The sequence below is a fragment of the Melozone crissalis genome, unplaced genomic scaffold (assembly GCF_028551555.1).
Source record: "Melozone crissalis strain CALT ecotype California unplaced genomic scaffold, PUWL_Pcris_2 ptg000006l_1, whole genome shotgun sequence".
NCBI lineage: Eukaryota > Metazoa > Chordata > Aves > Passeriformes > Passerellidae > Melozone > Melozone crissalis.
In genome coordinates, this window is record NW_026535784.1 from 23,519,701 (window position 1) to 23,546,917 (window position 27,217).

At 37.0% G+C, this 27,217-nt stretch overlaps 1 protein-coding gene across 2 annotated transcripts in view; it reads left to right on the forward strand.

Moving 5' to 3' along the window:
• Window positions 1-7,021: 7,021 nt before the first annotated feature.
• Window positions 7,022-27,217, forward strand: part of TUSC3 (tumor suppressor candidate 3) — a 108,659-nt gene continuing 88,463 nt past the window's right edge. For both annotated transcript variants that reach the window (XM_054295795.1, XM_054295796.1), the window contains exon 1: window positions 7,022-7,167. In XM_054295795.1, the coding sequence (XP_054151770.1) occupies window positions 7,039-7,167 (129 nt within the window). In that variant the 5' untranslated portion in view covers window positions 7,022-7,038. The remainder of the gene's footprint in view (window positions 7,168-27,217) is intronic.

A 27,217-nucleotide genomic window follows, 5' to 3' on the forward strand; every position in this document is an offset into this window, starting at 1 on the left:
GTAAGCATATTTAAATAGGACTTTATTGTAAAATAACCAAAGCAGTTCTGCTATTCTGTGGACAAAATAAACTTTGGGTGTCACTTTCCACATTTCAGGACAACTTTTAGTTGCACTAATACAATTTCCAGTATTCCCTAGGACATCATTACTTTAACTTTTTTTTTATATGGTCTGTTATTTCTACAAACCTTCATACTTCTTGTACCTAGTGCCTCTCAACAGTACGCCCTTCTTTTGGCTGATGTGTTATTTTGGTTTGTACTCATATACGTGTGTGCATGTGTGTGCACTGGAAAGAGAAACAGTGTCAGCCAAGCAGTCAAGGTCCAAGACCAGTCAAGGTCCAAGACCAGTCAAGGTCCCTGCCCTACTCTGAGGGTAGGAACCTTGAGTGAGGCTTTGAAATTTATTTAATTTAAAGTACCTCGCTTTAAAATCACCTTTGACTTGCATCTTGTTGGAGGTAGAAGGTCTAGTGTGAAGTGTATATTCAGGCCTGTGCTTAGAAATACAGTGCCATGTATTCACTGCAGGAACAGTTTAGTAATTTTACCCTGAATGTTTTTCTTCATAGTTATTCTTGTTCTTGTCTTTTTTTGTTATTTTTTTGTTCATGACGATAAACTAGTAAGCTCTTCTGAAAGGTAATCCCCTGTTAGCTTTGCAGCTTCTATGCTAATCTCTTGTTAGCTTTGCTGCTGGTATTCCTGGAGCTGATTTGCATTTCCTAATCCAGAGCTGAATCTCTTTGCTCTGGGTACTTACATTTATATGGATATGTATTAAATAATTAGCTGAAAGATTGTCCCCATAGAACCTAACACAGACTGAGGACATTTTGTGTAAGCTGATGTTTAAATGGCTTTCAAACCAAGTATGACTTTTTTTTTTCTGATTTATCTTTTCATCTGGGAACAGACAAACCATGGTGAGTTTTGTCTCACCAGCTGTGCCCCTGCAGCCCATGGTGGAGCAGCGATCCACCTGCAGCCTCTGGAGGACCCCTTGCCAGAGCAGGTGGATGGCCAAAGAGGCAAGATCCTGGCAGGACCTGTGGGCCAATGGAGAGAGGAGCCTGTGGCTGAAAAGATTTGCTGGCATGAACTTGTGACCACATGGGAGGGACCCACTGGAGCAGTTTGTGAACACCTGCAGCCAGTGGGAAGGGTTAAGGTTGGAGAAGTTGGTGGAAGATGGTCTCCTATGGCAGGGTCCCTGTGCTGAAGCAGGGGAATAGTGTGAGGGGAGGAAGGAGCAGCAGAGACAACACGGGAAGATCTGACTGCAGCACCCATTCCCTGTCGCCCTGTGACCCTGGAGGGAAGAGGCAGAGAATTCAGGAGTGAAGTTGAGTCCAGGAAGAAGGGAGAGATGGCAGGGAAGTATTTTTAAGAGCTGGTTTTATTTCTCATTACCGTACTCTGATTGTTGATAAATGGAACTGATTTCCCTAAGTCTGTTTTGCCTGTGGCAGGAACTGGTGAATGATCTCTGCCTGCCCTTATCTTGACCCATGAGCCATTTGCTATAGCTGTGGAGGGCAATGATAATGGCATCAAGCCAAGGTCAACCCACCAAAAGTTTAAAATGCTTTACATTTTCAACCTGGATATGTTCTTACACTACAATGCTGATTTGGTTCTCTTAAGTGTCTTTTCAAAAAACATTGTCCAGAGGTCAAACAGACCTTAACAAACCTCCTGATACTTGAGGTAGGAACAGTTCAGTAACATAGAAAGCAGATTGTTTATTGGACTAGCTATAAATTACACTTCTTATATATCTATGTGCACTAGAAAATATGATACTGATGGAGAATATAATTTGTGCTGATTAGATTAATTAGACTGCTGGGATTAATTTTTCAAGATACTCTATCCTTTTCATGCTTATAAACCCTAAATTGTGATTAAACCATCATATTAATACAGAGCTAAAGAACACTGGCATTTCTTATTTTTGAATACCCCTTAACTGGGAGAGATGATTCAATTTAAGATTCCCATTAAATCTTAATGTCACACTTAATAAAGAGTGCCATTTTTTTCATTTGCTGTGATAATGGTAAAACAAGCATGGCATGATAGATACCTTAAGTATTTGTCCCCTTAAAAGTTTAAACCAATAAATATTATATATATCCTAAGAAATTCTTTTTATGCTAAGATTGCTGGTTTAGTTCCCCTGACTATATGGATTATTCTATTCTGTATGTGTTTGTTTATCCAAGATAACACGCAATGAATTTCTCATAATATTATGAAAGCAATTTATGAACAAAGCAAAAGGAAAATTGACAAACAAAGAAAGTTTCAAATGTATGGAGTGTTGGTGTAGATGTAAATTATTTCATGCTGAATATTCAAATCCAACTATTAATTCTTTGCCCAATATTTCTTGGATTCTTTGTTAAAGTCAGTGAAATAGGACGATAGAAATATTTATATCAGTAGAACTATATACACAAATAAGAAGTTTACTAACACTAAATTCAATGAAAAAACTGTAGTGAAGTTGGTATGAGCTTTTCTAGTCAATCCGGCTTCATAGTACTTATCTTTTATATGAGGGGTATAAAGCATGCTATTAAATTTATTTGCAAAAGCAAACACAGTGTGCTTTGTTGCAACTACTATAGCTGTATTCCCAAGGAAGAGATTGGTGTGTCTTCTTCAGGAAGAAAACATTATGACTAAAATTGTTAGTCTGGTTTCAATTTAGTATGGTATTTTTCAGTATTACGAGCCTGGGCGACTGTTCCCTTTTTTATTTATTTTTTAAACTTTTAAAAATTATTTTTCCCTTTTTTTGCCTTGTTTCCTTTTTCTTTTCCTTTTTTATTTTCTTCTCTTCCCCCTCACCCCCTAAAAAAATGGAGGGGTGAAATAGGTCACTCCATAAACTGATAAGCTGGGATGGCTGACAGGTAGCTAGGCAGTTTTATTTATGGAGAGTAAACAAAGCTCAGAACAGAAATCAGCAATTGCTACACTACTGCCAACCATTTGCATGAGCAGGTTTTTTTCCAATGGCATGCATCAAGATCTGTGCAATGCCAAAACCCTAGAGCCTCAGTACCCTGAAAAGCACATCTGTGAGGAGTAATAGTCCTATTAACGACAGCAATTGATTAATGGCACCTTGCCTATCTGGGAGGCAGCTTCACTCAGCAACTCTTAAGTTTTGTTTTGCACGCTTCATCTTCAACAGCAGAAAGAGAATATATAACTCAGTACACCACCCTTCAGACCTGAATTGGATGTGATGTGGCTCATTGGGTAGGGAGAGATCAATGGGGCTTGAATGAAAAAGGGCTCTCTGAAGGTTGACGGCTGAAAGCCAAAAGAGGATATCTTTAAATTTTATTGTAAGAGAAAATCCATTTTTCAACATTAAAGTTTGCAACTTCTGACTTGTGACTGTTAAATGACCAAATAAAAGTAGTAAAAGATTTTACTTAAGAAACTGTGTTTGTTCAGAAGTTTGTAATATATTCTCTTGTGGAAGCCCTTTACTACCACCTTTGACACTTTGCCTGTACCATCACCTACACACCACACCTATCTCCTTAAAAGCAGGAATATACTAACTTGAATCAGTCTGCAAGCCTATTATCTCTACAAATATCAGATGCAGGAATTAGAACAGAAGTCTGAATTTCTTGCAGAAAGTTCTGACACGTTATTTATTTTGATCCCAGGTCACAGTGAAATTAATCTTTTTTTTTATATATATATATCCTTGCAGTCTTAATGAAAAGTATAAAAATATTTTAGCATCATTAGTTTTAGGAAACACAAAGCATTCCCAGAGCTAATATGGTTCATCATAGTTCAGTAAAATGATCAAACTGTATCATTTCATGTCAGTTAAATGTTAACTTGTCCTTCACAAATACAATTCCTCTTTCCATGAAGCTGAAGCATATAAGCTTCATGTGACATTTCTCTCATTTGGCCAGGCTGCTACTGAAAGTAAATATTTCATAGATGGGCTTCATAAAAATCAAAATGTCTGAATAAGTTTGTTGTTTTGGAGCTTGTAATGCTGTACTGCTGCAAACAATATTTGTAGGGTTGTAGGAATTTTTCCAATTAAATCTGGAAAATGATGATACGTGACAATCAAAGCAGGAATTTTTTTTTATATGTCTGAATATGGCTATGTCTGCATACCCTAATTCCTTTAAGTCTTCTGTCAGGACTTGATGGGCTAAAGAAAAGGTCAGATTTAAATTTAAGGAGACTGCTTGAAAAGAAAATAAATGCTGGCTTGAGTTCCACCTATAAACTTTTGGATCTTTATATTAAACTTTCTGGTTCTGTGAGAGCTGATTCTCTTCACTCGTGAATCAATAATAACCAAATATTCTCATTAAAAACAGAAAAGTATGTACGCAAGATAGGAATAACTAATTTTCAAAGCATTACTAAAGTGCTTTTAATTAGTTCATTTTTTTTTTTTTTTTTTTTCTCCTAGGGAAGTGTTAGGCTAATTTTTCCCCTTCATGCAGCTATCTGCAGTCTTTAAAATTTTTTAAATGTTTCTGGATTGAAAGGTCTGGTCTGAGTTAGTGATCTGTAGACTTGTCATGTTCATGTTAGTTGCTTCTCACTTCATTCTCACTAGCCAAGCTTCACAACACTCCTTGTCTCCAGAGCCACATATCGGGCACCTGCTTACTACTGCACCTTCTTTTCATTTGCTGTTGCTTTAGGTTCCCTCTCACCATTGCCTGCTCCTGAACTGATCCTGTCTCTGCTATCTGAGCCTCACACTGCTTTTGTGTTTGCTCTGATAACCCCTCTAGGCAATTCCCACAGCTCCTCTCTGGTTATCCTATTACATCTTAGGAGGGCTCCTGTGATACTAGGAAAGGCAGTCTTCCACCCCACAGGAGGCTTTTCAACACTTTTATTTAACACATCTCACAGGAAAATTTACGTTCACAAGACATGCATAGGTAACAATTTTTCTTTTTAAGCCTTTAGAAGACTTTTACCCAAACTGTGCTTCCCTTGCACAGTTCCCAAGAGGTCCCCATGACCTTCCCCCAAGGTCATTTGCATTTCAGCACCTACAAATGTTCTAAGGTAAGAATGCCCATTCCCCTCATTACGCTGTTAACAGAGCTAACTCTCAAGAACAATAATACAGCAAATGTAAACCTGTCAGATTTCATGTAATCCTTCACATTCATCTCACTTTACTAGCACTGCACTTCTTTTCAGGATTATACTCCTTCCTCTTTTTATGAACCTCTGAACAGAAAAGAAATAAACCAAAACTGTCTGTGTTGCTGTTTCCCACTTAAGGTATGGACTTCAGGAGATTGAGAATTGAGATTATTGGTTAAAAATAAGTGTAAGAAATTTGAAAGTTAGAGTTGTGTTAAATGAGTGTTGTAGTCTTTTCAAGGAATTAAGAGCTCCCAGTTGTTTTCATGTTCTCAGTAGTTTTAATGCCCTTTTCATACAGTGGCAATGTGAAGGGTCCACTGTTTATCAGGCTCAGGAGGATACCAAGAGTTTTTCAAACAAGATTCCAGTGAAATCACCTTCTGGATTTAGCAAGAGTGGCCTGAGATCTTCTAATGGAATGTTATTTTTTAGCACAGTAATTAACATATGCCTCTCTTGTTCCAGGGCAAAGTTTCCACTGAATTTTTATCTCCTACCTAAATAAAGACAAGGAAAAAAGGTGTTTTTAAAAACACACAAATCTGATATATATATATATGTATATATATATATAAAAAATATCAATATATATATAATATATAGGACATATATATCCTGTCTCTTTAGTGCAGAGGTCTTAGAAATCTCTGTAATCCAATGTCATGGTTGAAGAGCATTTTATGGTTGTTATTATTGCCCTACAGTGGTCAGAATCTGATGGATATGGGCAACAAATAGTCTGATCTCTATTGAAATTATTGTTTGGTCGATTATTTGAATACATTCTACTATTCCTAGGGATACATGTAACTTCTGAAAGACATGTTGCAAATATAACTGGAGAGAAAAATGGCCTATTTAATGTTTTAAGTGCTTGGTGCTCAGATGCCTGATGCATCATCAGACGAGCATCTGATATTATGATAATACTACCTAAAAATTCTCTGTCCAAAAAAAGGAGATACTTTAAAATATGTTCCTGGGGCCTCAGCTTTCTATTTCATTGTGGTGTTCTATTATAAAATGCACAAAACTTTCTAGTGATACAGCAAAATCATCAAAGAAATGAATAGTTTTTCTTTCTGAGTCTTCAGCACAGCTGTGTGTAAGTAACTAATGTAGCACAGACTGTTCTTGGAATTCTAGGGGAAAAAAGAGAAGTATGTGCTCATTAATTTAACATTACGTATCCCGTGCACTGCAGCGTGCACTTTCAAATACTGCAAAATCACTGATTTGAGGACTGTATCATGAATCAGAATATCAATTTAGACCTGCACAGTTAATGCTCTGGGAATTAAATTCGAATTAATTGTATCAGCACATTGCATTGATATTATTTTCTGCAAAGCTGTCTTTGTGCGTGCCTAATGAAATCTGAAAAGTGTATGCGCATAAACATATAAGAAAGAAGTCTTTATAGTTTGGGTCGGGTTTTGGTGGGGTTTTATGGTGTTTTGTCTTGTTTTGTTTTACAGTCTCCGTGCAGGATTGCACGGTGTGCTGCGGACAGCCGGGAGCAGCAGCGAAGCTGAGCCCGGTCAGGCAGAACTCCCCGGACGAGCAGAACGCCCCCAGGCCGGGCAGAACCCCTCGGGCCGGCAGAACCTCCCCTGGGCAGGCGGAACTCCCCGGGCCGGGCGGAACCCTCCCAGGACGGGCGGAACTCGCCGGGCCGGCGGAACCGCAGCGCTGCCCGCAGCACCCGCGCCGAGCCGAGCCGAGACGAGCCTGCCCCTCAGTGCCCGCGGAACTACATTTCCCAGGCGGCTCCGCGCCGCGGGGCGCTGCGATTGGCTGGGCGCGGGCCGGCTCAGCGTGGCGGTGCGGCAGGTGCCGCCGGCGGGGGCGGAACATGGCGCTGGGTGCCGGGGCAGCGCGGCCGCTGCCGCACCTGCCGGCCGGGGGTTGCCTCTCCCTGCGGCTGCTGCTGCTCCTGCTCCTCCTCTGCGGACAGCTCGGGGGAGGACAGAAAAAGAAGGAGGTAGAGACGTTCGCTTCTTTCGCCATCGCGCCCGGCCGGGGGTGCCCTGTCGCGCTGCCTCCCTCTCCGGAGTCCCCGTGTCCCCGTCCGTCCGCCCGGCGCCCCCCGTGCTCCGCCGGCCCCGCTCCCTCCCCAGCCCCGAGCGGAGGGAGGCGCCGGGCAGGCGGTGCCCCTGCCCTGCCCTGCCCTGCCCCGCTCGGGAGGTGATGGCCGGCGGCGGCGGCGGCGTTTCCAGGGTAGCGGCAGCGCAGAGAGCAGCGGCGGGATGGTGGTGCCCAGCGTGCTGTCCGTGCCCAGCGTGCTGTCCGTGCCCAGCGTGCTGTCCGTGCCCGGGCCCATGCCCTGCGCTGCCCTGGGCCTTGAAATGGCCGGTGCTGAGCAAAGCCCCCCTCCTGCGCCGGGCTCCGCTCGGCTGGGCCAGGAGGGCCTGGCAGAGGAGCCCGCGGGAGGTGGAAGTTAAACCCGTGTTTGTGGTGCCAAGGGAACGAAATGCCCTGAGTTAATAACGAGCATCAAAGCGATGGCAGCAGGTGTGTGTGAGTGCAGGTGAAGGTGATGGTGCTCTCTTCGAGCTGTCCTCTGGGTAAGGGAGACGTGGAGGAAGGAGCAGTTTTAATTCAGATTCATATCAACAGCTTATCTTCACCAACTTTGGTATTAAAATAGGGAAGTGTGCAAAAATGTGTAGTGTACATATTTGCCTTTTCCAGACTTCAATGCTGCTAAAGCTGTCTGTGCTTCTCTTCCTAGGTTACCCTAGATTTCAGGCCAGGCTTTTGCATACCAAGTGCTAGGCCACCTAGTAGTCTCTACAGTGTCACTATAATTTCATTTATGGGAGGAGTTAGCTTTTAACCAAACTGTAGAGTTTTTACAGCTGATTCTGTCTCTGAACTAGCAGCTCAAAGAGAAGGATGGTCCAAATTTTAGGATTTTGTTTGTTTTGTTTTTCTTTAAAGAACTACTAGGTTATTAAGGCTTACAAGCTAAAGATGTAAAAGAACAAGGATGACTTCCCACTGGCGTCCAGTGACAAGAATGGAAGGAATGACTTAAATCTACTTCAGGAGGAGTTCAAATGTGGTGTTAGGAAAGAGATCCTAACTGAGAGAGTGGTTGGGCACACAATAAGGTACCCAGGGAAGTGGTCATTGCCCCAAACCTGTAGATGTTCAGGAGACATATGGACAACATTTTTGTGCATATGGTTTGACTTTTAGATTGCCCTGCATGAAGCTGGGAGTTGGACTCAATGTCCCTTCCAACTCACAATATTCTATGATTTTGCAAGGCCAAAGTTAGTATGTAAAATTCTTATTTAAGTATTTAAATAGTGGTGGGACTCTGGTCTTAGCAAGATAAGTAATCTGATCGTTGAAATAAATCCCTTGGTCATCACTGTGAAAAATGAACACCTTCACTCTAGGCATTCATTGCCTTTTCCACTCTTTCTGGAATGAGTAAGCAGTAAATGTGTTGCCCTTCTGCTGCTATAATTAACTTCTTTTCAAAACTTTAACTTATTAGGTTTCTTTAATAAAATGTGTTTAATGTTTGACACTTGATTCTCTCTTGCTGTGATGTGCTGCCACTGCAACTTTTGTTGACACTTTCATGTGGAGCGCCAGCTGTGCTACCAAGATAGCTGAAGTAATCTATCTTTTAAGTGAGATCCTTTTCCTAACAAGTAAATAATGGCAAATTAAAATAGACATGTACAACTACTTTTTAGAAAGTTTCCCAGTCCTACTGTGGAGGTGGTACATAAAAGGATGGAAATGCTTGTTTGTTTGTCCACCTATTTGGTATTACAGTTCAAGCAGGTATTTCTCCTCTGTAAAGCTTGTTATTCAGTGTTTTCCTTTTAAACTGATTTAAGCTAACACATCACAGTCTTCTGGATCTTTTTGCTGGCATTTTTCATTTCTGTTTAGTATTTTGCTTTTAAGACAACAGATTGCTCATACAGACAAACCCTTGGCTTTATGTTGACATAGGCATAGTATCTATGACTGCATCTTTACAGAAACTATTACAATATTGTAAGTTCTTGCTTCACTTTAAATGCAAGCTTAAAATAAAGTATAACTTGGTTTTTGTCAGGGTTTTATACACTGTATGCTTCTGTGTTGTTTATGTTAGAACTAAAATCTGACTCTTCTTGCCCCATAACCTTCATGTTAAAAGCTGTAGTAGTTTACCCAGTATCTTTAATGAGGAAAACATCTGTATGTGAAAAATGGGACTTGTAATTACAGTAAGTAGTTTGGAAGCAACATTTTAAAAATGTTCTGAGGAAAATTATGTGAATTGAAAGAGTGGAGGATATTGTGCTGTGGGACACTTCTGTTCACACCACTGTCCAGAAGCACAGTGGTAACAGGTAAAGGTGATGGAAGTTAAATGTGTTAAGTGAACTGAAGATGTTCCATACAAAGACTGGTAAGATTGACACGATTTTTGTTTTTGGAAGTTGGAAAAATGGTTGAACACACCCTGAATTGCTTCAAAGTGAACACTGCAAGAGAAAAGCTAATGTAGTGGGATTGAAAGGTGTATCTCAAGATAAAATAATCTCATATCTCAGTTTCCTGCTTTCTCTGTGCTTTGTGTGTGTGTTGACATGGTTGTCCAGAAAAAGAGGTAAAGGACTAGAGAGAAGGAATAGCTTTCTCAATATTTTTTTTAAAAAACTTGATTATTTGAAAGGTACTTCAAAATTACAAGAACTTGAGATGTTGGAGTTAAATCTTAAGGAAGGAAAGTATTCTTGGTGAAGACAATGATTTTCTTTTTTTATTAATTTATCTTTTTAAGTGTTGACTACATGGAAAACTGTGCATAAAGTCTGAATGATTGGAGGTGTCTGGATTAGTGGTATGAGCATGGAAGAGGTGGAGATGCCTTTGCAGGAAGGAGAGGACCAGGTTAAGATATTAGGTATTTCTGAAGGACTTGATGTTAGCAGAGAAAATAACCAGGGAAACTGGGAAACATTGTTATAAATTTCTGTGTTGATTGTGAAATACTACATTAAAGCTGTATTTAGAAAATATGCAAGTCCTTAAATTGATGAAACACATAGTCCTCTACAGTATAATGTTCTTAATGATAAATAAAGAAACTGTCTTCTCTGGAAAATTACTGAGAAGTGCTAAGGTTGGTTTTAAATTTGATTAAATCTGCAAGAATTTAAGAGCTATTTGGAAACAGATTTGAATTAGATTATTAGTCATCTGGTTTCATGGAAGCTATTTCTAGAATGACTTCATGAACTTATAAACACACAAACATTCCTATTGTTTTGCTTTGATCTCCAGTACCTTTTCCATATTATGGACATTCATAACAGCCTTCATGAAGATGAGATAAATAGAAAACATTGGAATGTCTAATTTGAAAATGAGATGAAGAACAATACCACAACTTTCCCCCATAGCTCACACTTAGAAGCTAACTAGACTTGAAAAGCCTGCTTTTATGATTTTAATTTGGGTGCTGAAGAGTACCTTTATTTAAAGTGAAGTAAAGAAAAGTTCTTGATTGTGAAGTATCAACAAGACACTGGAGAAGGATTATTCTCTTGGAAACTGTATGCATAGTAAGAGAAATAATAGTTAACTCTTTCCACATATTTGAGATAATATAATTGTAATAATGTACATGCATTTTCTGTTCCCAGTCCTTGCAATGCTTTTTATATATCTTATACAAATTTGAGGTGGGCTAAACTATTAAAAAAATTAAAGGAATCAGAGTCATTAACTTTGAAGTATACTGCTTGGCTTTCTATTATAGATTTTCTTGTGACTGAAACACATAGAAAGAGAACATTGAGTTTGCAATATTAAAAGCATTTGTTATGAAGGATAATGTTTATTTTTGAGCTTTCATGTGGGTGGCTCAGAAGCTGAGTTAAACCACTGATAGGCAATTGGAGTAACTTTTTCTGCAGATAGTTTGTTAAATCTGACACAGGGAGGGGATCTGTTTAGATACAAGCTTTCTTCAGGTGGAAGTATTTTGTTGAGCTTGAGTCTACTAAAAAAGATACTGAAGACATATAAAAATATTGTATGATTTTACTCTTCTGTAAGGCAAGGTTCTGTGATATCTTAGTTTGCCCTGATTATTTTTAAATGATTTCAAGATTCATATATTTATAATGTTTTTTACCTTTTTTAAGGTAAAGACCTTAAACCATATTTACAAGTTCTTTACCTTTTTCTCCCTGTCTGGTTTCCCCAGCTGAGTGTAGAAGTTATGACAGTTGTGAGAAATTGTGGGAGATAGAGTTGGAAGGACAATCTAATTGATAGTTAATCCCAAAGCTCAGCCATGCTTTTATTATTCTTGACAAATATGTATGTGATGTGCCTGCAGAAGCCTTTAGCGGTGGTGACTCTACAATTTCTGGCTTTTTCTATTGCTCTGAAGATTTAACCTAAACTTCTGTGTGTTCAAGGGCCTAGATTTTTTACCCTGTTTCTTCCCCTCATCATGACCATAAAGAACAAGTTATTATTTGTTTAGTTGTTATTTTTTAAATTAAATAGAAGCAGCTGTATGTTTTTTAAGGCTTCAGGTATTAAATATGATCATTTTTCTGAGAGAGTCTTCAGTTTTGATCATATTTTCCTGTTTTATATGAAAGTAACTGGGATAGATTGACACTATCCCCTTGTTTCTGCACCATGAGTTTTTGTTTTCCTTTCATAGTGAGCCTGTTGTGTTTATTTGCAGTTATTGATTATTTCCATGTTGCAGCCAGAATGGCATCTTCCACTTTAAAATGTTTTTCCCATCTAATTTCTGATAGTGGTTCACCATAAAGGTGGCAATTCTCACCCATTCAGACCTAGGGCCAACAAAACCTGCTGTCCTTGGTCTTGCTCCAAAATTGAAAGAATACTACTTCGTTTCTTACTTTGTCTCTTGGTGCTGTTTTCAATGATCTGTAACATTCTTTTCTTCTGGTTAGTGTTCTGTGTGTGTATTTAATTGAAAGGTGTATTAGGAAACATGGTAGAGCGAGTGGAGAAAAGGAAAGGAGGAAAAAAAGTTTGTGATGAATGGGAAGTATTTAGCATATATTCAATTTCACATATAGTTTAAAAAATAAATTCTCCATTTTTCAGGATCTCTGATGTTATTTAAATAACAGTGATAATTAAAACCTAAGTTTCTCTTCTTGGTCTACTGAAATTCTGTTTAAAATTAAACTTGAATATAAAGCCTTCTTCATCTTGTAATTGTGAAAATTTTGAGTTTGGTCTCCAGACTGTGGAGCACTGCGTGTTTTTGCTTTTGACACAGGATGCATGAAAGTGTTTGGCAGTTACACCAATTACAGACTTCTCTTAAAAAACTTTATTAAAAATTGAGATGTTGCAAAGCTTGAATCTGTGGAGGGAAGCTCAGGCCTCACTGTAGATTTGCCTTCAAGTAATTTAAAAGATGTATTTTAAGTGGAGATTTTGTATGCATTTATGTAAGTGGACATTTTAACTATTGCTACAGTAGAGATAGGCTTTTTTAAAACAATGCTTAAAGCTTTAAATTAAGTGTTCTCAGTTTGAAGTGAAACAAGTTCTAACCCATGCCTGAAAATATAAAACTCATTAAATGCAATTCTAAATGTTTTTCTCTACTCTTGTCCTAAAAAGAATGGGGACAGCGTAGAGAAAAAAAATATTTGCAAGAATTCCTTTTCTCTGCTGTTTTTTACAACCCCATAAAACATCTATATCCCTCTCTCCTTTATTTCTAATTAACTAAAGTTTTGCAAAAATTTGGCAAAATTGACTAGCAGTTCTGGCTTTGACCAATCTGTGTAGAAAACTTCAGTGCCTGCATACAATAAGTGAAATAAAGGATGCCTCTAGTGGCCTGATGGCATTTTGTGATTGGGTTACTGAAAACTTTTGTCCCAGATGTCTCTGTTTGTCATCCTTGCTGTCATAAGACAGATCAGTGACATAATTGATCTTTTCCCCTGTTCTGTTCTATAACCATTTATACAGCACATCCTGTGCAACCACATGGAAAATACAGATTGTATCTGCTTAAATTCTACATGCTCTGGAAAAATGAGTTAGTGGAATTAGAATTTTTAATTCTAAACACTGGGTGGAAAGCACTGGGTTTTTTGGATATTGGTTTGGGTCTTCAGATTTATTCTCTTGGTTTTTAGAAGTGTTTTCAAGGTCACATTTTATTGGGTAAGATAATAGTCAGAACTAAAGAAGGATCTTTACCTGGTATTTGGTTTGGGCCTCATTCTCTTGCTCTAATAAATCTACTAAATAGAGTAGCAAAAGATTTGTACCCTTGCTATCACAGGCTTCTTCATGAAAACACTCTTCTTCCTGAGTGCTAAAGTAGTGGCAGGACCAGCGTTTCTCTGGACAGACTGCTCTCCCACTTAATAGGATTTGCTATTAGGATTTTACTTTCTTGTGTATCTGATAATACCATTCTGGAATACCCCAAGTTCATAATCTCTTTTTAAGGAATTGCAGTCCTTAGCCTAACTATGCCATTCCATTAATTTTTCTTATCCTTTGCTGCTGAATCTAAAGCAACTAATTTTTGAATTTCAGAGGAACTGGTCATTAAGCTTAGCAGAGTTTGGCCGTGTTGCATAGAACATTTTGTATATCAAGTTCATAACAGAAGTGGTAATTACAGTTATGCAGTCCCTCTGGAATGACATTGTGAGCTCACAGAGCTGCTCAAGGTTATAGGCTGTAGCATCTGCTGCTTGAAGGATAGAAACCATTTTCTACTCTGGTTTTACTTTGGCTTTTTCATAGTTTCAAATCACTATTACTGTCTTCTCTGCTATTAAAAAAATAGCATGTTCAACTGCTTTTGTTAACCAGTTGCCTTAAAAAGACCAATTATGACAGTCTACTGAATCAATCAGATATTGACATTTCTGTTTAGCTTTTTTGAGATTTCACTGTGTATATATTCATGTCTGAGCCATGTAAATATCTTCTAAATGTAGATTTTTGAGCTTTTCAAGCAAAAGTTTAGGTAATACTGTAAAATTCCCATTTATAGTTTAAGGTTAATTTCTGGGGCTTTTAAAATAATTTATACTAGGCATTTTTGTCAACTTGATTGTTTTGTGAAGTCTTTTGATACTTAGTCTGTTTTTCACAAAAAATAAGTGACAGTTATTCGGTTAATTAATTAGCTAATTCCCTTTATGTTTTCCTGTTTTCAGGTCATACATAGACATTCAGGCTTTTTTACACATTTTGTTTCTCAGATCTTGTCAGTGGCTGGTTGCATTCTGAATGTAAAGTTGGGCCTTTAACTCAAGACTTTGCTGTCCTGCAAGAGTGTTTAGTATAATGACTTGTTATGTTGCAGTGATTTTCTGCACTATGCTGAGGAATATGGTCATTTTAACAATAAAGTAGGAGAGGTATTTTTTGATTGGTACTGCTTAAACTTTCCTTGGTAATTGTAGCTGCTTTGTCTTTGTTTGCTTCAGTGGTTCAAATTGTTACTTAAAATATTTTGTTCTTTTTGCTTCTCTTACTTATGTACGTATCACCCTCTTGTATTTTTGGTAGTAAACTACAGTATAAAACAAATTCCATTTGATCCATAATTACTAGATTCACTGGGATACTGATACACTAAAAATATGAAACTTAAAGTTATTTTTCTTTTTAATCCTATTGAAGTATTTTAGTGTGAATCTTTGTCTTTCTATAAAAGACATAGCTGGAGATTCAGATTCTGCACAGCAAATTAAAGTAGGGAGTGAGAAAGCTGAGCAGACATTTTTTTGAGACACAGTTCCTTTTTCTACTTTGTTTTTTTCAAAGTTATCTAGAAAGATAAAGAAGGTATTTTAATACGAATAGAATACCTGTGGCTGTTTGACTGACCTAGGTAATGCTCTTCTAGATACCCTAGGAGTTACAGGGCTAGGGCTACATACAGTGAAGGAATAAATTAGCTGTATCTACATATGTTTAGGTGTCTTTCCAAGGAGAGGAATTCAGGCTGCAATTAGGTGAGGGAATTGTAGAGCAATTTAATTAAGAGTACAGCACCTCATCCTAGGTCACAGTACCAGCACTCTTTGTAGTCAGTGATCTTGAGCTAGGGAATACAAGATGCAAAAGGATGTTTCTGAAATCTTATAATTCTCCAGAATTTGGATGCTAAAGTCAAAACTGTAAAAGCTGTGTTGTTCGGAATATGTGCTGATAAAGTATTGTGCACTCTTCAGCTGCAGAAGGAGAAGGTAGTGATGACCACGTATACTGATTCTTCAGTGTGGATTATGTACATGGTCCTTAACAATAATAACAACTAAAAATCAAAATAATATTATAATAACTTGATTGGAGTAGTGTTTTCTTTTTCTTTCATCACATGGTGATGTACTGAAGGTGATGTGGTTAAGGTGGTATATATTCTGGTTTCTGTTCAGGTCATGTGAGATGGTATAAGTGTGCTTATTGATTATGGTTTATAGGATAGGTTTCAGGGATTATGAGATGTGGGACCTGAATACTTCCACATGGGTGAAGATGGTATTGAATGCACTTCTCCCTACTTGAGTCAAAAACTGAAATTTAGAAGAGTGCGCAAACTCATGCAGCAATAAGTGGTTTTTGTTTTCAGGTGAATCCTTTGTGATACCTTTTACCAGGATGTCTTCAGTTATGGGGTATTTTCAGATGATGCCTGGGGAAACTAATGCACTTGCCACCTTCTTTATCTGACTCTTAAGTGGGGCTATAAATTATCTCATGGCCAAGTCTGGCATGTTAAAGTGTAGGGCATGCTCAGAGGCCTAGAGATCATTGAGAATTTTGAGAATTTTCTCCTCCATTACTGCAATGTCTGTGCAACTTAAAAGTTGGATGTGAAGTAGAATTACTGTGTTGCAGATGCCTGTGTTTGATGAACTTGGTTAGCTTCTATCCTCAGATCTAGTCAGTGAAAAACAAGTTAGCTTCAAGATGTGCAAATCTTCTGTCTGGTGTAACATTACGCACTCTTGTGACTTAAATGGAAATACCATCACATGTTTCCTGAACATTGTTTCCTGTTTTTCCTGTGTTTTGGAAAATAAAGGGAACTTGCTGAAGTCAATTTCTTTGACAAAGTAGGATTTCTTTTTTATTATTGGGCAGAAGGATAGAAAAAATGTGTATGGGAAAATAAAAACTATTAAGCCAATGATCAATGATCAAATATAATCAGAATTAAAGAATTCTTAAATCCTTCTGAAATCTGTTAGAGCATAGAAACTAGTAAAGTTATCTGAATTCTATATTATTTTTTGCATCACACTTCTAAATATTTTAGCCGTGATTTGTACTCTTGATAGCTGATGGCTCAGCTCTAAAACATTTCAGTGGAAACTTTTTCCATTTTTCTGTTCTATGCCTGATTTTTACTAAAACTTCAACTGAAATGGAAAATAAATGACAGGAATTTCATAGGAATTTCAAGAATGGCAGTTCCAGGAAGCTCAGTCCAAAATTGAAGATGTACAACTTTTATGCCTCTTGCTTGTCCCCAGCTGCTGGATTCAGTTAGTGACAATGTGACAGCACGTTGAGTGGATGAGATAGGAATTGTTATGAAAAGGACACGACTGGTGCATTAATACTGAAGTTATTGCAAAAATATTTTTCTTCTGTTGTGACATACTTTTTCTTCTAAGCTAGATATGAATAGAAGCTCTTGTCTAAATTTTTCTTCAAATCTCTGTTAGTTGATAGCAGTGCACTAACTTCTTTAGTGGGCACTTTTTTTAGAAGAAAAGATAAAGTTATTGATACCTGCTGGACAGACTCTAGATATTATAATTGTTCTTTATTTCCTTTATTCTTTTTTTGGTTTGGGGCGATAGTGAAATCAGCCAGAGAATAATTGTTCTCTCACAATGTGAAGTATTAGAAATCAGGCATTCTTTATTATTATTAGTGCTGCACACATTCTCAGTATTTTTCCTCTTATTGAATGTGTATCATGAAATTTTACAACGGGGTGTTTATTCCATCATGACTGTACATGGTCACTACAACATACTTCCAAGCTAATACATAAATGCCACTTCTCCTAGAATGAGAGAATGTCTTTGCATGTCTTTGCTCCTTACTGGAAGTTTTTTTATGGTCTTAGAGGATCATCTAAAGGTGGTCGTATTCACTGAGAGCCCCCAAAATTTTAAGGGACTTTGTCTGGAACTTTTATTAGGGCATGCACTCTTTTTTTTTTGTTACATGAATGCCACAAAACCACTTAGGTTCCTCACTATCTGTTTATCCACTGGTTCCAGCTACATTTACAATCTACAGTCTACTTCAACATTCTTTCACCTAATTTTCTAGTTACCCCTTAAGCTCTACTTTGCAACTTCAAGAGATCCGTACATTTCTCCCTGTGGTCTCTCAGGGGCATTGCTAATCATTTTCCCCTTCAAATGCATTGTAAACTTTTTCATTTTTTTGTTTCCTGTAAGCTGAATAAATCAGTCAGTGGAGATGTGGGGCTGTGTGCCTGAACATGCACATACATATTTACACTAGATGAATAGCATCATGATGATGGTCTAGATGAAATAGCATTTGCTTTGGTGTTGATGTCTGTGCGTTTTTGTCCTGTAACTCTTGGTGCTATAAATGATCAAAGTGCTTTAACTAGAGTTCATGGAGAATGTAGCTTTCAGAGTAAAACTTTAACTAAAATGCCCTCATGTAACTGCATATTGGTTTGTGAGTCTGCTAACATAGTGCAATTTCTATAAAAGTAGTAGTTACCTGAAGTTCTACTTTAGTGCATAAAGAGGGACAGTCCTCATCTGATTTGACATCTTGTATTTTAGCCCATTCTGTGCACAGAAACTGAGCTTCCTTAAGTCATTGTGTGCTATGAACTTGTAACATTCACAATAGGAGTTAAATTTTCAATTAAATGTGACATCTCAGCCTCTTCCACTGTAGCATTATGGGTAAAGCATGTCTGGGAAACTGATACAGTGGGACCAGTTGATATTAATTTGATTTCTGGGAAATTTTATGCTGCTTCACATAAAGTACCCTGAACACATGTCTGTCTGTTCCTTTGGGTGCTTGGATCCTCTTAAGGCTATCTTCATTATTGTATTAATTCAAAAAGTTCCTGCTCTGAAGTATAGCAGTTGTTTTGCCCCTCTAGAGCATTGTTTGCACTCTGAACTGTCCTTTTACACCAACACAGAGGTTTGTACAATGTTGCAGAATTCACTGGGCACAGAGGAGTGACAAGAGGAAGATAATTTTCTAGCTGAATGATGATCATTTGAAAGAGGAAAGTCCTGGGTTCCCACAGCTATTTATACGTTTAATCCAATAACTGTTCAGTGTAAAACATTGTAATACAATCTGTTCAAGTAGGTTTACTTGCCCACCATCTGGACATGAGTACTGCCTGCCAAACCAGTTGGGAGGGCAGTGGAAGAAATCAAGGTTACTTTAAAGTAGTGAAGGCTTCTCAGGGTAACCTCTGTACTCTTGCTTTCTGTGTTTAAGCAGTTATCACCTTCTCAGTTGTAATTTTGTGTGACAGTGGAGGTGGCTGAAGGAACTAAGTATAGAGTGCACTATGCACAGTGCTCAAAGAGCCAGCCCTGGAATATTTAAAGGTAATAGTGGTCTTGGTGGGAACATAAAGGCTCTCAAATCTGCATTTTCATTTCAGTATTCCAGGCCATTTGGATATTACAGGAAAGTAATATCCAAGCAAGGGGAGATAACACAAAATTTAAGTATGTTTTGTAAGTATCTTGTGGCAGACAGGAGAAGCTTGTTCACCTTTAGAATTGCCCACTCTGGTTTCCATTTCTGTTTGCTGTAGATCCAAATTCCTCGATTAACTGCTCTGTGTGGATTAATCTAAGTACCTCATTACTTCTATAGATAGCAAGCAAAAGAGTGTATAGCACAAGAATTTAATGATTTATAGATTATATAGATTTATAGGTGGTCAAATGCCACATTATTTGACTTTGTTTTAATGAAATGATAAGTGAGAGGAGAGGCACTAAAGCTGGTAAATTTTAGTGCAAAATTTTTTATACTGTAGAAAACATATTAGCAAGTGAGCTACACCAGGGAGCAATAAGGCCTTAAGTCACCCCAGTCTAGAATTCTGTTATGTTAGTATTGGAGCTTTAGCCACCTGTAGGGCACAGTACTGATGAAGATGGTCCCACCTGTGTAAGAACTGAATATTTCCTTCCTTATCCCCTTCATAAAGTTATGACAGGTATGGTGTTCATTTTACAAGAGTCTCAACTGCACAATATTAGATAGGTTGTAAATGCAAGTATATATTGCACATTCAGATGACATGTAGAATCATAGGAAATAGAACTTTATTTTTTAATTTCATTTTTTGTCCCACCATATTAAAGTGATCTAGTTATGGTTCTGTTAGTGTATTGGTCTATTGACATGTGTCTTAAGTGATTAAAAAATCTAGCTGAAGCTGTTCAGTTATAGCAATATCAGTTTTTCTGAGCAGTGAATGCATTGTGCTGTCATGCAGAACTCATGCTTGGTTGGCTGTGAGGGAGAAAATTACAAGTTCATTAGCTGATACAGCAGCTTTGTTTTCAAAAGTAATTTGATGTCTGTACTTCTCCCAAGTGAAAATGGAACTTTTCCTCAATCTAATCAACTGTTTTGATAGTAAAAATGTTCTGGAGGAAACACATCTTTACTCAAGTCTTTACACTGAATGTTGACTCTACAAAAAATTTAAAAAGTGTGCTTTAAAAGGGGCTTAGAGAGACACTTTTAGCTGGCTTCCATCATTAGAACTATAGCAACTTTTTCTACAAATGAAAAAGATGTAGAATTAGAAATTTGATTTCATGTGGATTTTAGAAGCTAATTTCAAAAGGTAAAAATATAGATTGCATGATAGTATGAGAATATTTTTATGAGAATGAAATGCAATTTTAGTAAGCACATCATGTTTTTATTTTTCTAATGTAGACATTAATTTCGCCTCCAGTTTCGTCAATATGATTTATTGAGTTAATCACTATAAGGTAACTGAATTTTTAATATTCAACATAGAAAATAATGCTGAGTATTGGTGTTTAAACAGCAATTAACGTATTAACATATTAGCACCATTAAGTTTTGCAGTAAAGCTTTCTGACTGCTTGTACAGTCATGATTTAATATTCCACAATGAACTTCTGCTTTAGTCCTACTAATTGCATTTTTTTTATTTAGATAAAAATTATGTGCTGGTATCTATGAATAGTTTTTCCTTAAACTACTCAGAAATAGATCTAAAAGTGAAAAGTAATTATTTTATATTAAAAGGATTAAGTGCTTTATCTGCCACTAGAGATTGTCTACCTCCTGTTGTACCACTGAATCCATTAATTAACTTAGCACCATGTTATGTCCTTTCTGTTTAATGAACTATTTACTGGGAAGGTAGTATTCTGATTAAAGGAATTCCTGCTCAGAAACTGTAAAACTTCTGTTTCTTCATGTATGGGTAAATGGCAAGGGGGCCAGAACCTCATGTGGATGGCTGAGAGAGGTTAAAGGTACTAGGCACGAGGAAGAATGCTGAACTTGGTGGTTCTGTCATATTTATGTGTGTGGTCTTGCCTCCTGAGAAACAGAATTTGCTAGGAGACTGTGACAATAAAGTAACCAATGAATGGATGGCATAATTAAATAAACCTATTGAGAGTCAATATCAGATGTGGCAAAGAATTTATGAATAATGATTAGCAATCAATTGACAGTGAAATAATGTGAGGGTAGATGCAGATTTCTCTCCCAATGACCATGAGTCGTGATGAAAAGTTTGAAGAAAGTGTTAGAGGACATAGTACTCTGAAACATACATTAAAATAGGTGCAGTGGCTGTAATGTACACATTTTCTAATTTTTAAAAGTGAAGCTTACGCTCAATTAATTATGATACCTTCAAAACTTTCTCTACTGCCTACTTTTCTAGATTTTTAAAATTGCTTGTAGAACCTCTATTGAAATGTTGTATCATAAGAAAAAACAAGGAAAAGGATGCTTTTGCATATCTTGAAAAGAAAGAAGGAAAAATCAACAGTTCGAACTTGAATCCAAATTTTAGTGATTAAATAGTTGTATCATATGAACATTCCTGTGTTACAATTTGTCATTTCTGGCAAGAAGAGAAAATGTGAATTTTCTTTAATATGAAGTAGGATTTTTATTCTCATGCTTTGCTTTGAACCCTTCCCTTTCTGGTCTGATAGTAGGTTGTCCTTTAAATTGGCTGGATCATGTTGCTATTGTGAACCATGTCAAGTGCTGTATATATTTTTGATTGTGTTTGATAATTACTGTTAGTGTCCTAAAGCAGACTGATATTTGGAGAAAAAAACTTGGAAGAGTTGACTTTAAAACCAAAGTGGGCTTTCATTAATTTCATGTGGAGCAATGAAACACAATACTACTTTCTGAAGTCCTTGTAGAAGAAAGAAATTTGCTGTCTTACCTTTTCAGCTTGAGAGAGACAGTGATAGGACTGCCCCTAATGCTGAAGTCATCTGCAGACTTTAGGTATTTGAATTCAATTTTTACATATGTAACTGGTTTTCTGTGTAACTTCTTCGGTTGCTTGTCCATTTTATAAACTGTAAAGGATGATGCTTCCCTTTTTTCTTGCTTTTTCCATTTCATAGCAAAGAAAGGAGTATACATTGCCTTTTCCTTTTTTTTTTCTTTTCTCTTTTTTTTTTTTTTTTTTTTTTTTTTTGTTGTTGTTATTTCTGAGGTTTGGCAACACAAATTGTTTTCAATCCTTCTCGGAAAAGTAGTGGTCTTTATGTGCTCTATGCCTTTCTTAGTAGCAAATAATGTGTAAAATTTAGTTAATTTAATTTTGGAAAAAAGTTCTGTAAGTGCTCATGATAGGTTTTATCAATCTGCAAAAGTCTGTTAGACTTAAAAGGATTTATTAAATTGAGTTGGGTGTGTTATGATAGTTTCTGAAAGCAGAACAAAATTAATGTATAATAGAAGTCCATCAAATATTTATGGTTGCACATGGTCAAAAAAACCCAGTTTCCCTGGTGTCTTTTAAAACTGTGACAATGCCAGCATGATATGGTCTTGAAAAAGTGTGGATGCAAGGGTGCATATTTTTCTAATTTTTTGCAGCTCTAGCCATAATGCTCATAAAGAAAAACATAATAGTAGATTTGTCTCTTATAATCTTGTATCCTTCCTCTGATAGGAATTCTGCAGATTTTTGACATTTGTAGGCATCTTCTAATACAGTTTTTCATTGCCTTTTTCACCTGTTTTTTTTCTTTTGTCTTTCAAGGTATAGCTTGTTTTCAAAACTCTCTGGGTTTTTATAAAATGCAGATTCACCAGCTACAAACTCCACTTGGTACTTGAAAAGTTACTTTTATTCTTCCTGCGACTACATTCATATCCTGTTTAACCTAAAAGTCTCCTTATTTCCTTGCTATGACCCAGATGGTGGGGTTTTTTTGTTTGTATGTGGATTGGTTCTTATAATTTAATTCCTATTGTTTTTAGTTTTTGCTATTATCGTAGCTTTTTCTGTTTTCTCTAGAAATAGAATATTCACATATATTGATGCAAACTTAAAGCCTGCTCAACTCAAAGAGCAGACTTCATCATGGAACATTTGTGGCTGTCCTGGGGAAAGTTATGTGTGTATCTTCTGCCAAAAATTGGTCTCTAGTCTGTTCAAAGACAAATTTCAGACTGCCTACATTCACTTCCTGTATTAGGCTGAATGTGTCTTGCCTTCAGTGTAATACTACATTCTTTTTCTTCCAATCTGTTTATTCATGTTGCAACTCCCTGTTATTCTACTTTTTCCTCATATGATGGTTTTCCTTTTTATATTTTTTGTCATCATACTTCTGAATTGCTGTCACACTTCTGTGATTATCTAGATGTTTTTCCTTATAGCCTTTAGTTTCATCTTTTCTACAGTATTTACAGCGTTCTTCTCAAGAATTTTGGTATTTCAAAATTTTCCCTTCTTTTCAATATTCTACTCTTCTTGGTATGTACAGATGGATTTTAAAAGTATTCCCACAATCTGTTTTATATCTGTTGTTCTAAGAGAGATTGTCAGATTTTGCTCTCCTCTAAGGAGAGAGATGAATGAAATGCAAAAGTAGGTTGAGTAAAATTTTGATATCTCTGAAGAGATCTGTATTGTTTAGAAATTTTTCTGTTGTTCTTTCCCGTAAACCCTCTGGATTCTTTGGAGTGGGAGCAGAAAGCATACCTGTAATCATAATATCTGGAGACAAGTGTGGAAAGGAATCAAGGGTTTGATTTCACTATTTGGTGCTTATCTTTTCTCTTTATCTTCTGATCTGTGTGATTTGTTCTAAAATCAGAGACCATGTGCACATTTAGTGCTGGTATTTATACAAGTATATCCTGTCAGGACCCAGATGGGCTCAGTTGACAGCACTCAAGAAAGACTAGGTCATACTATTTTCTTCTTTCTCCTGTTTCCATCGGCCTATTTCAGTCATGACTTGAGTTTCTCCCTGTTGCTGAGTTGACTGGATGCTGTACTCATTCTCAATTCAGGTATTTGCCTTGTGTCAGCTGTCATTCCAGGTCTATACCCTTTGCAGTGAAGATAGAAATTTAAGAATCTATTTTTTTATTATTTATTTTTCAGCTTTTAACTTTTTAAACTTGCTCTTGAATCAATCATTCATTTGTTTCCAGGTTGATAAGTCATTGTTTTAGAAAGTTATCTTGCAGTTCACACTGCAGAAGAAAATACTCAGTTGCTATTTCACGTGATTCAGGTTTTCTCTGTGGAAATTCCTACTGATACTGTTCTAATTGTTACATTTACAAGTGTCGTGTGCTCTCCTTGTGTTTCAAACACTGCAAAGTAACAACAAGGATAAATCCTTCAGATACCCCAATTACTATTTCTAGCCGTAAGATACTAAAGGACATTCAGTTTTACAGATATTCAACACAGATTGTTATTCTGTTGGACCCAACTTTTCTAATCATGGCATAAAGTGTGGTAGTTCTCAGAGACTCCAGAGACTCATCATGATTCTTTTTGTCTATGACCTTCTTTTGTCTTTGAGATTTAATAAGTTCCTTGCCTTTGGCTGGAAGGTCTTCATTGTGAGTTGTAGGTTTGCATTTCTTCCCTGAAAATTCACGCTAGGCTGCATGATGTAGCTCTATTAATTCTTTGTACTTTGCTACACTTGGAGAAGAAAAATGGGATGACATGGTGTGAAATGCTATCAAAACAATATGATCTCTTTTAAATGCTTTTATTTTTCCTGCTTCAGTCCTTATTGCAGTTCCCTGAAATACATAAAGCTAGTAATGGATTCTGATCTCATCATGCTCACTCTCTGCTCTAATATATAAAAGGGATGATTCTCATTCATTAAGCTCTAATCATTGCCTCTTTTATTATCCATCTATTGACAGGCGCCCTTATGGAAGTGATTTTTGTCTTGTTGCTGTGTTCTGTTGCATGAAAATCGTTCAGATGATATCTCTTCCCAGAACAGGAAACCGTGGGCCATATTGTGATAATCAGAAGATATATTTTCTTTTTAAATTCCTTTCTGAGCAGTGGTTTAAAACTACTTTGTGCTTTGAATATTTTATAACATCAAATCATCTAGGATCTCAACATAAGATGGGTAAGAATGGCTTAACTCATTCAGTTGGAGTTCACCTAATCCAGTATTTTTTTTTCTAAGGACATCTGCAAATGGGTACCCAGAGAGGGGAAGCGTAATCTCCTCACCAACCTGTGATCTTCCACCCTTCGACTGTTTTCTGTTCTGGTCTTCTTGAGCTAGTGTTCTCCACTAATGGATCTCTCCATGAGGAATGCTCAGTCATGAGTAGTTCATCAATCCTAGGTCTTGCATGTCTCTCTCCATGCTTTACAGAATGATGCTGAATCTACATCTGTAGTTACAACTGCATTGAGAGAGGATTGACAAGTCTTACAGCTCATGCCTTTTCATTTTATTAATCTTCATCTTTGCCAGGTATTTTGCTGTCAAAGAAAGCGAGTGCTTTTCATCTCTCCTACTATCTAGAGCAGTGCTGTCCGTTTGACATACTTCTGAATTTACTGAATAGTTACTGTTCAAAAGGCTTTATAGCTACCTTGCTTCATAGTTAATTTGTTCTTTTACAAGAATCGCTTCTGGCCTGAAGTAGAATTTTTTTTTCTATCTCTTAACCATGAATATTGAATGAAGTGAAGCTGTCAAATCATTTATATTCAAACTTATTATGTAATCAGACCTATATTTTGCCATGCACAAATTGGATTGCAATAATGTTTTTACCATCTCTGTGGAGGGGATTTTTTTACATCTTAATCAGTGTAGTATGGAAACATGTTCTTCACAGTGGGTCATCATTCTTAAGAGTAACATTCTCCTTTTCGCACTGTATACTGCACTAAGACTCTACCAAATATTGGCCTCTGTACTGCAGCTGCATAGGAGCCCATTCTCTTACTGAAGCACATACTTCTTTAATGATAATTGAGTTGATATCGGGATCTTTTATTGATGATAGTCTTAGTGAATGTAGTTTCAGCTTTCTGGGACTGAGAGTAATTAAGTAACATTGACCTAGGAAAAAATCTCTGATTGTTTGGCCTTTGAATTGGACATTACCTGTGTGACTTAAAAGAGATTTAAATTTTCAGAACTGGACTTGTATGTTACTATTATGATAAATACGTTTGGTTCTTCCTATGCACACACATAGCTGATATGGCATGTCAAACTTAATCAGTTTTTCACATTCTGTAGATTTTATATTGTACATGCTTTTAACAGGGATTCTTCCCTTCTGTGGATAACTATCAATCTGAAAATAATGCAGTTTCTGAACTGTTGAAAGATCAGAGCTCTTAATTTTTTTCTTTAGTTTTTTTCCAAGAAACACAAGGAATGGATGTGTTATTCATAATCTAGTAATTTGCATAGTGAAATGACAGAGACAGCCAGGAGGTGCAGGAAGAAGGAAATTTTCAGTGGAAATTAAAGGGAAAAAATAATTAATAATGAAGAGGATGTCTGTAGAAGTTGCAGAATCTCCATCCTTGTAGACTTTATAAACTGGATAATGCCCTCAGCAGCCCATGGAAACTCCTGAATTTAACTATGATTTGAGGATGCCCTCTACAACATTTAGAATTGTAAAACAATTTTAAGTATCAAGAATGTATGATTTTTAAGACTATTTTAATTGAAACTGTATTGCATCTTGATAAAAGCAATGGTGCTGCAGTGAAAACTCATTAGATGTTTAAGTAACTGACAAGAGATGCTCATTTCATATAATTTTTTTTAAATGAAATGATTCTAGAAGTCTTTTTTCAGTCTAATATATTGGTCATCTTCCATCAGTCATTTGGAGAGAGACAAGTAGATTTATGCATGACATGGGTTATTTCCTGTGATTAAAAACTAATGGTGCAGTATTTCTCGATGCTGTACTCACCCACCTGATTGCTCGGTGTGCCTGGGAACGAAGTGTGAAGGTCACTCCTACAAGATCATCCTGAAATACTGGGATGAGGGGGGATGAGGGGAGAATGGCAGCCATTGGAAAATGAATACCAATTCTAAGCTGATGAGGAGAGAGCAATTTTGGAAGGAAGAAATGAGGAAGTAATTAGCCAATTATATTATTGCATATGTTTATCATACTGGCAGGGGATAGGCCATCAATAGGTAATGATAACCATTTCTTATATCACTGCTGATGAACAAAACATGCCCTGCTGAGTGATAGGCTAGATCCACTATCGTGTTAATCACTGGACTTTGGGTAGTTGAAAGGTGGTTTGATACAGTTTTTTAAAATATTAGCCAAATGTTTTATCGGAATGCTCAGCACTGAAATTTAGTGCTGACATTATAAATGCCATGTGTAGATCTCAGACTTAGATCAGATGAATAATGCGAGTCATGCTTTCATAGCTGTTAAAT